Below are 14,426 nucleotides of genomic sequence, written 5' to 3'. Positions count from 1 at the left end.
TACGTCCACCAACTTCATGCTTTGGAGGAGTGGAAAGGCCGCTGGAATAACTTCTGAGTTGCCCCTGCATAACATCTTCAGAGGGGAAAGAATTGCAAATGGATCCCAACTGCCACGTGCAACTTGGTCCAGACTGAATAGGATCAGGACAGGTCATGGAAGGTGCAGGGATTCTCTGTACAAGTAGAACTTTGTACCATCTCCAGAATGTGACTGTGCAGTCCCTCGCCAGACTATTCCCCACACTGCAAGCGAGTGTCAACTACGGGCTTATCCAGGTAGATTGGAAGACTTCCTATCTCCAACAGCAGAAGCACTACAGTGGACTGAAAAGTTGGACATTCACATATAAAAGATAACACTAATGCCTGAAGTGTATCAATGTTTTTTGTTATTGTGTATATATTGTGTATTATGTATATAATTTGCTTGCCATATGCTAATAATAATAATAATAATAATAATAATAATAATAATCATAATAATAATAATAATCATAATAATAATCATAATAATAATAATAATAATCATAATAATAATAATCATAATCATAATAATAATAATAATAATAATCATAATAATAATAATCATAATAATAATAATAATAATAATAATAATAATAATAATAATAATAATAATAATAATAATAATAATAATTACTAAGACCAAGGATGAAACAAGGTATGCCATACAGAGACTACGCAATATAGCATCAAAGGCAGGCCTCCAGATATCCTATGAAAAAACCAAGTACATCGAAAATCTACGTCAAAATAGCAAAAGAACTCCGCTAGAGATGGAAAATGGCACAATTTCACAGGCGCCCTCCTTCAAATACCTTGGAGAAATTATACTACCATCAGGATTAGACAGTAGTGCCAATGTAAAAAGAAACACCAAACTACATAAGGCATACAGACTGACGTGGAATTACTACAACAAAAGAGTCATATCGCGTAATGCAAAATTACGACACTACAAGACAGTTGTATTGCCCGAAGCTTTATATGCCTCAGAAACCATATGCTTAGGTGGTCACTCTAAAATTACAGAAATTGAAAAGCAGGAGCGGAAAATTCTCAGGAAAATTTACGGTCCTACGAGAGAAAATGGAATGTGGATTAAGAGGAGAACAGCGGACCTCTACTCCTTCACCGACAGGTTTACTGATGCCGTACGGAAAAGGCGCCTTAATTTCTATGGCCATATCTACAGAATGAACAGCAACAGACTAACTAAAAGATTATTCAAAGTAATCAACTCAAAGAAGATCAAAATAAAATGGCTAGAAGAAACTAAGGCGGACCTCCAAGAAATAAATATCACAGACAACATCATGGAAAATCGTGGAGCTTTTAGAATAAAAGTAGCCAATCATAAATTTAGGGAGAAACCAAAAAAGACAACTGGTAGGAAGTGGTCGACAGAACGCAAGATGCAACACAGTGCATTCATGAAGAGATTTTGGGAGGATAAGAAGGCACAAACCATCAAACCAATTAACAAGTTCAAACGCGCATGGGCATAACGAAGAAAGAAAGAAAGAAAGAAAGAAAGAAAGAAAGAAAGAATAATAATAATAATAATAATAATAATTATGTATTTATTTGATATATTGTATTGAAAAGATGGACACTCTTGTCGATTTATTTCTTATAATTGCACTTCAATAGAGAACAAAAATGAAATTTACAGCCTATAATTAAGGGCACTGTTGTGTCAATCTCTTTTGCAACCTACAATGTGACTACATTGTTTCTGATAACTTATAGCACACAGAATCTGTTTTGTACAATATAAAAACTCTTAATCCTTTTACGGCAATTCTACCCATTAGTTGAATTAGCAACGCATTACATTACAAAACTTAACAGGAATTCTAAGGCAATCCATGCAAGGACGTACAACTGCCCAGAAATAATATGGTAAATTCTGTAATCTTAATATAGTTCATCATTCCAATTCCTTAACCATTACCAGAAGATCAAAAAATTCAACCGAAGATTGCTATTACATTTGTAACATTTAGTTACATTTTTCTAACAATGTGGTTTTGAGCTTTCTAGAATTGGCAAAACTTACCTTTATCAGACCTGGACATGTTTGGAGAGTATACCATTCACTTAAATTTATTTGGATCTATCCCCTTTTCCGAACTATAAACCAAATAATCTAGCAGAGTATGATAAAACAAATTTGGTTTATCAATTGTAAATGTCATTGGCATAAAACTGCCAACATGTAACAGTTTCTCTAATCTTCAGAACTCAAGTTTTTAAATTACTCTTCTTTCTACATGTTCTTTTGAATTTAATTCCAGGTCAACTGCTCATGTGATAAATGTACATTGCAGCTATGAATCGATAGTAATAAACTTCTCTATCCTCCATCTAGCATTCCAACATTGGACCACTGACATGTACTTCTTACAAAAGCAAACCATTACTTCAGATCCTTCTGTAAATCCTAATATTTATGACTTTTCCTCTTCCACACCACGCTAGTCTTCTCTTTATTTAAAAAAAAACCACCCGCGACACAATAGCCCCAAAGGTTCATGGCCAACCGAACGACTGCTGCTCAGCCCGAAGGCTTGCAGATGAGGCGGTGTGTGGTCAAACGACGAATCGTCCAGGCTGTTATTCATGGATTCCTAGACTGATCCTTTAGCAGTAGTCTATGCAAAATGTTCATTAATTTTTTAACTCTGTTATCCATCGAAGTGTTTTGGGCAACCCTGAATTTTCACACAATGACTGAAGTCTGATGGCTGGCATTTTATTTTGTCCAGAAATGTAATTTTCTTGTCTAAATGCAAATTAATTCTTTTCAGAGCCATCGTAAGTTATACAGAGCCACTTAACACATTGGAGACCGAGCCCGAGTGTGTATCGGGATCGGGTAACAGCTCAGACTGACCGCGCCCGAGGTTAACTCGGGCCTGCATATTTGTTATATTGTCAACACAGCCAGGACGAGATTCACTCGGAAAGTATACATACCACTTTAAAGTACTTCTATAACAGCTACACCGTGCGTTCGTGTCCTCTGTCGTTTTCTCGAACTTATAGCAGCTTATTTTTGCTCGAGTTCGCTTCTACACTCCATGCTTCCAGCTGCTCAAGGCGCGCGCTTTCAGAGTATTGTTGACATTGTGCGAAGTGTTTAGACTGCGTTTTGTTTCTGCTATAATTATTGGATCATTGAATGAAGGTGGAATTGTCGAGATTTTAGAAGAGATTTTTGATGACGGTGGTTCAGAAGAAGAGGTAGATGATTCAGATATAGACCCTGATATCAAACTTCATGTTAGTGATGAAGGTATTTATAACCTATTCTATCATATTCTACCCAGGTGTGATTTTGCACTTTGTAGTTTATTTAGCTAATGTTTCACGATCTTCATACGACTGGATTTTCATTTAGAATGAAGTGACGCAAGCGATGATAATTCAAAGGCAGGGAGTGATTCACATTCGCCGGGTACTTTTGGTGATTTGGATGCACTTGCAACGCCCGTGCAGATAAAGAAAAAGCAGAAAATTGGAAAGTAACGAGGAAAGAAACATAATGGTGGTATCAAATGTGTTCTTTAGCACTTTGTGTCCCTGAATGCTTCAAACTATTCCGCACTCAAGCTCATCATTTGTAAGGCTTTGTTGTCAGGCATTTTGTTGTTGTTGTTGCTGCAAAAGGCATACCGTTGGAAAATGTGTAATGTGAAAAGTACTCAGTAGATCTTAATGCAACTTTTTAATCTGTAGAATAGACACTTAATTTTTTCATGATATATACATGTTACAATTGCAACCTACCTACCATTTTCTACAATTTTTTATAAACCTTCAAAATATGGCGGTCTGCCTGCCCACATGCCACCTTAAGACACGGTCTCCAATGTGTTAAGTAACAGTGAAAATGGTTTGTAGCTCATGCCACCAATTGTACAATGCCCACAGATGTCTTTAACAGCCTTGTACTACAGCCTCCACTGAAATATCTAATGGCAGAGTCTGCTATGTTCCTCCACTTTCAATTTCACAGAGTTGTGAGCCATTAAGAGGTGAAGAATGATTCCACTGGTGCTGTCTTGTAGCGTAGCAGCCGACTGGTACTTCCACTATTTTCCTTGGGGTTTTTTCTCAATTCCAGCATGTAGTCCAACTTTGCAATACTCACTGCTTCTGCTCATAGCACAAGTCTAAACTGTTGTTAGTTGTCTCCCGGACCATTGTAATGTCAAACTGTTTTGTTTCTTGAGAACACAATCTACCTAGAGAAACCAGCTGACCACCGTAGCACCTAAGATTTATACAAAATTTAGTGAAGTTAAAAAATAAAAAAATAAAAAAAATTGTAACTGAAATATCTACATACCTGTGTTTGTGAAAATATTGGGATTCAATTGGCAATACCGCTGAGCAAAACACTCCATCATGCGATCAATCTTTTGAGCTTCACCAGGAAGACGAAAACTCCATAGAAATTGCCTGAAACAATGCAAATTTTTTAATAATTTACCACTTGAATGGAAGTAATCTCTCTGTCAATTGTTATGAATGTTCCAAGTCTGTACTTATGCACTAAAATATAGCTGTGTGGCAAAAATACTGCAAATAAATGCACTGTAACTTGTAAGTTCCTTAAGAAATGAAAATCAATCTCTCTCTCTCTCTCCCCCCCCCCCCCCCCCCCCTCAGTACAGTAAAATATTTCTATGAAGGTTGGCATCAACAGATATGACTATTTTACTGTTAGAAATTTGTTTCTATTTAAACAACTGGAACACCTTTTATATGATCCCAAACAGAGTTAGAAATGGTTGTGGAATCAAGAATAAATTGAAAGAAATATACTAGGAAATTGAATCTAGCGAAGAAGTCTACTAAGGTTAACATAATGGCAAGCATAACTGCCAGTCATACAAATTTTGGTGAAAATGGAAGAGTATGTATAGATACTTTAAGGGAGAAACACGTTCTAGAAGAACATTCCAGGAATCATTATGATCAAAGGGGAGTGTATATGTTAGGATTTACAGAAGATAGAAGTATTCAGTCAGCAGATGTAAAGGTGTAGTTGGTTACAAGGATAATGTCCACAGGAGGTGACTAATACTAATGAAGTATTGATATTTACCTACAGTAACAAAGACGTTTACAAGAATGATATAAAGTTGTAAACTAGAAAAGCAACTGGGGATATACCAGTTGAATGGAGAGTTGCTATAGTAGTCCCTGTGTATGAAGGAAAGGTTGATAAAGCCGATAATTACCTGCCAGTCAGTTTGATGTGTGTTGCATGCAAGCTTTGGAAAACACTGATTATATTAGACGTGTTTGCAAAATCACTAACTGGTTTTATAAAAGGCAGTTCAATTTTAAGGAAAGTTATTCTACTGAATCTCAACTTGTAGGATTCCGGCAAGATATAGATTCCGGAGGTCAAATAGACTATAATGGAATTGACTTAACTAAGCCATTTGATAGCTTAGATCATGGGAGATTACTGGAAAAAATTAGTGCAGTTGGACTCAGAGACAAAAGAGTGACAAAGGCTAGCTACATTTCTAGAAAATGGAACTCGGAATTAGAGAATTATCTGAATCTGTAATCATTAAGAGGGGAATTCCTGAAGACAGTATTACTGGATCTTTATATATTTTTTGTATATATTGTATATTAACCATATATTGTATATATTGTATATTAACCATTGCACCACTATTGGGTGACAATTATTGTAATCCAATTAACATAAAAAATTTACTTGCTCCATTATTAAGCATCAATTTTAACATGAACGACCATTTTCATCAAGTTATACTTCAGCTTCTATGCATACTTTCTCATTTTATGACTAATCTTTGTTGAATTTATTATTTGATATTGTGTATTCAACTACTGAACTCTTCAGTACTAGAAGACTGCCCTTATGAACAGAATGTATGTTCCCTATCAACTTCAAAGGAATTGCTTCATTATCTTAGGAATGAACATTACTTTTGATAGAACTTAACCACCAGCAATCACTCACTAAGAAGGACTTAATGAATAGCACTTGTCAACTTTTGATGATGTCGTAAAACCTTTAAAACCACAGAACTGATGAAAATCTATACACGAATATGAAGTAGCAAACTGTTTGGTTTATCTTAAAGGATCAAATTAAGGAAGACAAGCCCACGAACATGGCATTCGTACATGTAGGAAAGGCATTCGATAATGCTGATTGGACCAAGCTGTTTGAGATTCTGAAGGTGAATGCAATTAGATACAGATGAAGAATTATCTATAATCTGTACAAAAATCAGTCTGCTGTGATATGAATTGAAGGCTATGAAAAAGAAGCAGCAATTCTGAAAGGAGTGGAACAAGGCTGCAGTTTGTTTCCCTCCTTTTAAAATGTTTATACAGAACATGCAGTAAAAGAAATCAAAGAGGAATGTGGAAAAGGAATCGCAATCCAAGGAGAGGAAATCAAAAGTCTTGAGATTTGATAATGATATTTTATCCGAGACTGCAGAAGATCTGGAGAATTTGCTGAATGGTATGGGCAGTCTTTTAGGAGGAGTACAAGATGGAAGGAAAAAAAAAAAAAAAGTAATGGAGTGCAGTCAAATGAAGTCAGGTGATGGAGGAAATATTATAGGAACTAGGAAGATCTTTTTGAAGACTCATCTTGGATGTGAAGTGAAACATGGACAAACTGAGTAATGAAGAGAATAGAAGCTTTTGAAATGTGTTGTTACAGAATAATGCTGAAGGTGAGATGGGTAGATCGAACCATGTATGATCATGAGGTACTGAATCCAATTGCTTAGAGAACAATTTGGCAAAATTTGACCACAAGAAGAGATAGCACACATCATAAGACACCTAGGACTTGTTCAGTTTGAGGGAATTGTTGACAATAAAAATGGCAGGGGTATGCCAAGGTATGAATATGATAAACAGATTGGAGTAGATTTAGCATGTAGTAGGCTAGTTATATAGAAATGAAAAGATTAGCACAGAACAGGGTGGCATTGAGAGGTGCATCAAACCAGTCTATGGGCTGATGACCCAAACAACATGTGAACATTATTAGACGGCAATATGAAGTTACTGCAAAGTAGCAAATTAAATACAGTAGAACCCCAATAAGACGCTCTTCAGGCAATCATATGGGTATAGCGTATTAACCAGGATTGCATATTAACAGGAAGAAAACCAACTGTGCATACAGTATAACAGATATACAAAGTATTGGAGAGTTCCAATGTGAACCTATTTTAAAGTGTGGAACACCATTTACTACATTTTTTTTTGTTAAGAATTAAGCCATATTTTCCAGTCTCGACGTAGTTAAATGCAATAAAATACTTTCCGGTCTGTCAAACACACAGCAGTTACAACATAAATTATAAAACTATAAACATACCTGTAAAACACACTCTAATATACAAAGAATGACATGTTTTGTTCTAAAAGAACATCCTCAGATTCTATCAAATCACTTAAAACATGCTTATATATGTACAGTATTATTTACGTTGCGTAAACTTGTCAGTGATAGAGAGTTTTGTGATAACATGAACCAGTAATGACAAAAATAAAATAAATATATATACACGTAATAATATAATGGAAAAACTTACGTACTTATCAAGACTGCTGATGCTAAGTCCGTTGTCACCAAACACTATTTCAGGATGGTGGTCATGGAAAGTTTGGGCAAAGCACACTGCTGGCAGAGAGGGGAGGAGTAGCATGGGAAGGGCCTTATGGAGCGTTGCGGAAACTTCCATAAACATTGAAGAGGGGAGAGTAGAGGAGGTTATTGACCTACTTCATGTTATAATGTACTTTTATATAATATGGATGAACGCAAATTAACGATTTTAGGTTAATAAAGTAGGGAATTGAAATAGAGACTAACTATTAAATGTTATTATTAAGAAAAAGGCTAATTTAATAAGAAAGTTTTGTACAGGTGGTAAGTGAGTAGGGCGAAGAGGGGGGAATTTTTAAAATATGTATGGTCATTTAGGTTAGTTACATTAGCATTTTTTGCAATGTAAATTTCTATTGCTTCCTTTATATTCAACAATTTACTTTTATTTTCGATGTGTAAAATTTTTCGATCGATGTTTATGTCTGTGAAATGGTGTGAACAGTCGTATATGTGCTCCCCGAACTCCCCACACTAAGAGCACTCCCCAAAATACACGAACAGTCGTGCCCCATTAGACCAGGAATAAATTTTAAAGATGCGCCAAGTTACTATTTAAGCAAACAACTAAACCTAATTCTAAAAGAGAAAATTTCACTTAAGGAAGACAGATCAATTAAAAACAGTCTAGAATTAAAGAACTAAATAAATTTGAAATAACAGAGAGCACCTGTATGATATCCTTTGACATCACCAACATGTACACCAACATACCAATAGATGAATCCATTAAAATTATCGAAAATCTTCTTAAAGAAAACACTTCTCTACAAGAAACAACACTACACTACACCAAAATTGCTTTGCATTCAACGACAAAATCTATTGCCAAAAGGAAGGGTTAGCCATGGGCTCACCATTATCAGGTATAATAGCAAACATTTTTCTGAATAACTTCGAAAACATCTTAATGGGCCAGCATTCTAAAGGAATCTTACACTGGAGCAGATATGTGGATGACGTCATATGCATATATGATAATGACATCACTAATGCACACCAGTTATTAAACACACTAAACTCTTTACACAGGTCCATCAGTTTCACAATGGAGCCAGAAACCAACAAGAAAAAACTATTTAGACATCACAATCAACAGGAATAATGACAACCTATCTTACAAAGTATACAGAAAGCCCACTCAGACGTCGCACACTATTGACAACCAGTCAAACCACCCATACACACACAAAATAGCAGGACTGAATGCAATGATGCACAGAACTATTTCCATACAAATGAGAACAACGGATTTCAATGAAGAGGTACAAATCATCAAACAAATCGCGAAAGAAAACAACCACCCTCCAAGCACAGTAGATAAACTATTAAATAAACATTAAAAAAATCGCCGGGAAACCACCACACAAAGAAAAATACGTGGTTCTCAACTACGTTAACAATAACACATACAAGGTAGCTAATATTTTCAAGAAACAAGGTTTAAAAGTAGCCTTTAGAATGAATAACACACTACAGACACATCAGCAAGTACAACCTAAACAAAAAGAACCCATTCTCAAAGTCAGGAGTATATGAACTCAAGTGTCAAGAACCTAACTGCAATGCCACATATATAGGTCAAACCAAACGTAACTTCCACACAAGATACAAAGAACACAAAAACGCTGTCAGATATGATCGGCATCCAGCCTTCGGGGAGCACATGTAAGACTGTTCACACCATTTCACAGACATCAACACTGATCTAAAAATTTTACACATCGAAAATAAAAGTAAATCATTTAATATAAAGGAAGCAATAGAAATTTACATTGCAAAAAATGCTAATGTAACTTACCTAAATGACCAAACACATTTAAAAAATTCCCCCCCCCCCCTCTTCGCCCTACTCACTTAACACCTGTAAAAACTTTCTCATTAAATTTAATAGTTAATGTCTATTTCAATTCCCTACTTTATTAACCTAAAATCGTTAATTTGCATTCATCCATATTACATAAAAGTAAATTATAACATGAAGTAGGTCAATAACCTCCTCTACTCTCCCCTTTCCAATGTTTATGGAAGTTTCCACAGCGCTCCACTTGCTCCGCCCTGCTTCCCCCCTCCCCTCTCCATGGTACAGTGTACTTGACTATCATCCAATAGGAGAGATTCACAACGCTCCACAAGGCCCTTCCCATGCTACTCCTCTTCGCCGGCAGTGTGCTTTACCCAAACTTTCCATGACCACAGTCCTGAAATAGTGTTTGGTGACAACGGACCTAGCATCGGCAGTCTTGAAAAGTACGCAAGTTTTTCTATTATATTATTACTTGTATATATAAATATATTTATTTTATTTTTGTCATTACTGGTTCATGTTATCACAAAACTCTCTATCACTGACAAGTTTATACAACGTAAACAATACTGTACATATATAAGCATGTTTAAGTGATTTGATAGAATCTGAGGATGTTCTTTTAGAACGAAACATGTCGTTTGCATATTAGTGTGTATTTTACAGGTATGTTTATAGTGTTATAATTTATATTGTAATTGCTGTGTGTTTGACAGACTGGAAAGTGTTTTATTGCAATATTTACTACAGTAGAGAGGACACACGTCACAACTGGACTGCATTTGCATGTCCAACCCCTGTCCCGGTTCTGAAGTCTAGTATGAAGCGAGATTAATCTTCATAGCAGGATTTTACGACTGGATGCCGTTCCTGATGTCTACCTACTCAGAAGAGTTAATGAAATTAATGACTTGATAGACTATACGAAGAGCTTCACATACCCATCCGATGGACAAATCACTACAAACAACGTTGTTTGCCCTTTCTCAATATGGACACTGCGGACAGGTCAGAATTGAATCCAGGATTTTGGGACGCAAACCCATGATTAGATATTCTATACCACCACCTCTCCTACCCTGGCAACCAGCATTCGCCAAAGGGACTAACCAGCTAACCATGGCGTCAGATCATATACTGTATATTTTATACCTTTATGATCATGGCCACCACACATGCTTCACAACTCTGTTGTGGATGAATTATAAGAATCTACAAAGGATGGATAAATTATAATCACAGGTCTCTTTCACAAAGTCTACAGGTTCAATTGATACTAATTATTTTTCCCTGATCACTTTGGCAACCTTAAGTTATGTGTCAAAGAACTCAATATACAGCAGGTGTCAACTTTTGGCTTTATTTATCACAGTAACATATTCTAGGTAAGTTAAAATATCCACTTTATAAATCGGCATCATATAGCATAACATTTTGAATAATGTGTAGCATTTGTAAATGTTTGTGAAAATATACCAAAAAATAAAAATATGCATACCATTCTCCTACAGAAGCAGTAGGTACTGGTATGTAAACCACAGAAAAAGAATTGCATGCAACAAGAAACCACCAGCAAAATATCAATGATTAAGATGCTCTTACTACTATCACAGTGATTTAGTAAGAAACTATCTTTAAATGAAGTATTCAAGGTGGGTTTCTTTTCCAAATGGGCAAGACTTTTAGCCTGCTTAAGAACCAACATACTTCACTCAATTGAGTTATTTTTGAGCTAATATTTTTTAATAAATCATGTTTAAATTACACTGATTCTAATTGCTAATTTACCTTCATGGAAATATAGGTTTAAAGCATGGACAAATATTACAAGGCAGCTAACAGGTTACAGTAACTACTACATATTAATTATGCTTATCGCAGAAATCCTTTGGAGAGGTTAATTCTTTAGTTGTCATACATACAAATTGATAGCTCCAAGTATTAACATTGTAGCCCTTTCCTATACAAACATCGTACCTTACAGTTACGATTTTAAACTGTGCTATTATTTTCCAGGAGACTTTGCTAAGATGTATCACTGCTGCTTAGTTTAGGGGCACTGAAGATGCAATTTGTATACCAGAGGAAGGAAATGATGCAACTGCTTTGGTGATGATCGTAACTCACCTTAGCTATTTTTTTTTACGATGTTTATACTTGGAGCTGTCGAAATAATAATTATTGCTGCCAAAAGAAATAATGATAATACCAAAAAAAAAAAAAAAAGTGTAGAATCCGACATAAGATACATTAGTTCAAAACTGTATAACAATTAAAAAGATGACCAACCTCAGTGCCTGCACCAAGATGAGATCTGTGAAATCGTGCAGCTCAACAAAAGCCTTCAGCACCTTCTCGTTGAAGTCGTTCTTCTCACCCAGATAATCTCCAATAGCCGTCTTATTCAGACCCTCCCCCTTGTAGAGAAACTGAGCCACATCCTCTGCAGTACTCTTCAAGAGCCCATGTTCGATCAGGTACTCTATACCCTTTTTAGGGTCCATATTGAACTTCTTGCGGCCAATGGACATCTGCTTCGTTTTTGTGTTGTTTTTACTGAAAATTTTAATATATAGCATTAATATAACATTGCAGATTACCAGAGAATGGCCATTTCAAATCAGGGCAATATACGAATTCAGCTGATAAAGGATTTCATTATTCATATGTTAGTTGGTTAGAATTAAACTTTCTCTATTAGGGTATTAATCCTCTCTGGATTGGAAACTATTCATAGTGCTGTAGGAACAGTGTCTAGATTGTGGGCTACAAGATTTTCATTGTTCACTGTACCTGTAAAACAGGGTTTACCAGAGGAATGTTCCCATTTGCCGATCAGAAGAGAAGCATACCAAGAGAGGTATCATGCATATTAATGAAGATGCTTTATGCAGCAAGCTGTCCTGCACTTTCAGACTGCCCTGGACAGAGGCGAACACCATTTTAAGCACACTAGTATGGCGGATGCTATGTTTACAAAAACCAGGAACATTCTATGAAGTGGCGAATTATTAAAAGTGTTTAATTGGAATTGGTTATTCACTGTTTCTCTTCCCCATGTCCTTGGCAATGTTCACTGTAAGTTTCCTGTTCATGCAATTGCTCATTTTCCACACAGATAGTCTGGAAAGTTTAATTGTAACCATCCGGTATTACATCAGAACTATGGCTGGCATATTTTCAAAGTAACATGGCTTCTATAGTTTCAATGCTCCTGGGATTCACCTTCAACTAAGTTATTTAACTACATTATACAATAATATGAACTAGTAAGATGAACAGGAAATGTTTTTCATTTGAAAAGTACCAGGTCCTCACCATAGTAAGAATACAGCGTAACATACGTCACCAGTCGTTTACCTTTCCATGAAGCCAAAGATCCCAGCAACTAACAATATTTACTATTGAGGTTTCTACAGTGGTTGTAGTACTGTGTGATGAATGTAAATGAAGGGAAGTGTACTGAGACCAACCCCTATCACTCAGTGCCGAAGCCATAGAAATGAACTGTGTGCAGTTTAAATCCTCTGCCCAGCCAGGAAATGAACCTGGGATCCTCTGAACCACAGCAAGAAACAATTTGGACAGATTCATTTCAATGAATTAAAAAAATATTTATTTTCTTAATATCTTATATTACTTATGCAATGTTTTGAAAATCTTCACAGACTACTGTATACGAATCATCCCCGAAAGGCAAGAGAATGACAAGGAAGGAATCAGGCTTGTGATAAATCTTCAGTTTGGCTTATTATGGCCAAGTATCTAGTACAAAACTATTTAAAATAGTTTTGCTTGAGACCGCTTTGTCAACACACCTTCTAATGATAGAGAAGTATTTATTTTACCATACATGTTTTGGAAAAATCATCCATTCCCTTCATCAGTAATGACAGTATATCTAATCTACTCACACGAAGCTGACATATTTGAGCACCTTCAAGAACAACCAGACCAAGCCAGAATCAAACCTGCCAAGTTTGGCTCTACTACTACTACTACTACTACTACTACTACTACTACTACTACCACCACCACCTGATCTACTAGTATATGTTATCTCTACATTATTTTAATACCATAACCATCTTGCAAATATGTCAAATGACCTTGAATGTGAAACCACTAGATTAAATAAAATTTAGACTGTGTGACAAGGAACAGACTGAAGGTTCAACACCAATTACAATAAAGACATGGGTCGCAGTTAACTGAGTAACAAAAATCTTGAAAACTGAACACCAGTAATTTAAATCTCTCTATATCCCCTTCAATCAGCATAAGCTATTGTGGACAGTACCAATAACTGGTCTTCATACTTTCCCAGAGCATTCTTACGGCTTTACATGAGATGTGAAATTTCTGTTACATAGAATTTGAAATGTAAGTATATCTATGGAAATGTACGATGAATTTATAATACGGTATAAATTATGCGTGAACGTATTATTTTCCGAGATTTTTCGGTTTAAAATCTGGCACAAAATGTTCAAATTAAATTATTTTCATCTATGATTAATCAAACCATTTTATAAAAGTTATAATAGAAAACTTTAGTAAGTGACTAAAGTACAACATTAAAGCTATTTTTTTAAAAAAAGTTTTGGAATAATCATGTTTTCGGGAACCTGAATACATAAAACCAGTAATATAGTAACCAATGGAACGGAACTCACCTCTCATCAGCAGTGTCCATATTTTCCATCTCTGCCACCACCTCTCCCAATGCATCTTTCAGTTGCTAGAAAGAAAGAAAAATAACATTACATTTCTAGTCAGGTAATTTGTTAAGTTGAAAATGTTTAACTGTTACAAACCACCGTAACCATTAACAGCTAAACCCTGACAGGGGTACGCCTTTACCCGTGCGTAAGAGGAACTAACAAGATCAACCCTTCTTTTTAAA

General features: G+C 35.7%; 1 protein-coding gene across 8 annotated transcripts in view; it reads right to left on the bottom strand.

Annotated features, from left to right (window-relative positions):
• Positions 1–14,426, bottom strand: part of step (cytohesin steppke) — a 512,416-nt gene that overhangs the window by 56,772 nt on the left and 441,218 nt on the right. For all 8 annotated transcript variants that reach the window (XM_067149871.2, XM_067149876.2, XM_067149875.2 and 5 more), the window contains 3 exons: positions 14,197–14,261; positions 11,810–12,076; positions 4,378–4,490 (listed from right to left, as the gene is read on the bottom strand). In XM_067149871.2, the coding sequence (XP_067005972.1) occupies positions 4,378–4,490; positions 11,810–12,076; positions 14,197–14,261 (445 nt within the window). The remainder of the gene's footprint in view (positions 1–4,377; positions 4,491–11,809; positions 12,077–14,196; positions 14,262–14,426) is intronic.

Source organism: Anabrus simplex, chromosome 6 (assembly GCF_040414725.1).
Source record: "Anabrus simplex isolate iqAnaSimp1 chromosome 6, ASM4041472v1, whole genome shotgun sequence".
NCBI classification, from domain to species: Eukaryota; Metazoa; Arthropoda; class Insecta; order Orthoptera; family Tettigoniidae; genus Anabrus; species Anabrus simplex.
Note: the sequence above shows the minus strand (reverse complement) of the source record. Positions and strands in the feature narration are given on the sequence as shown.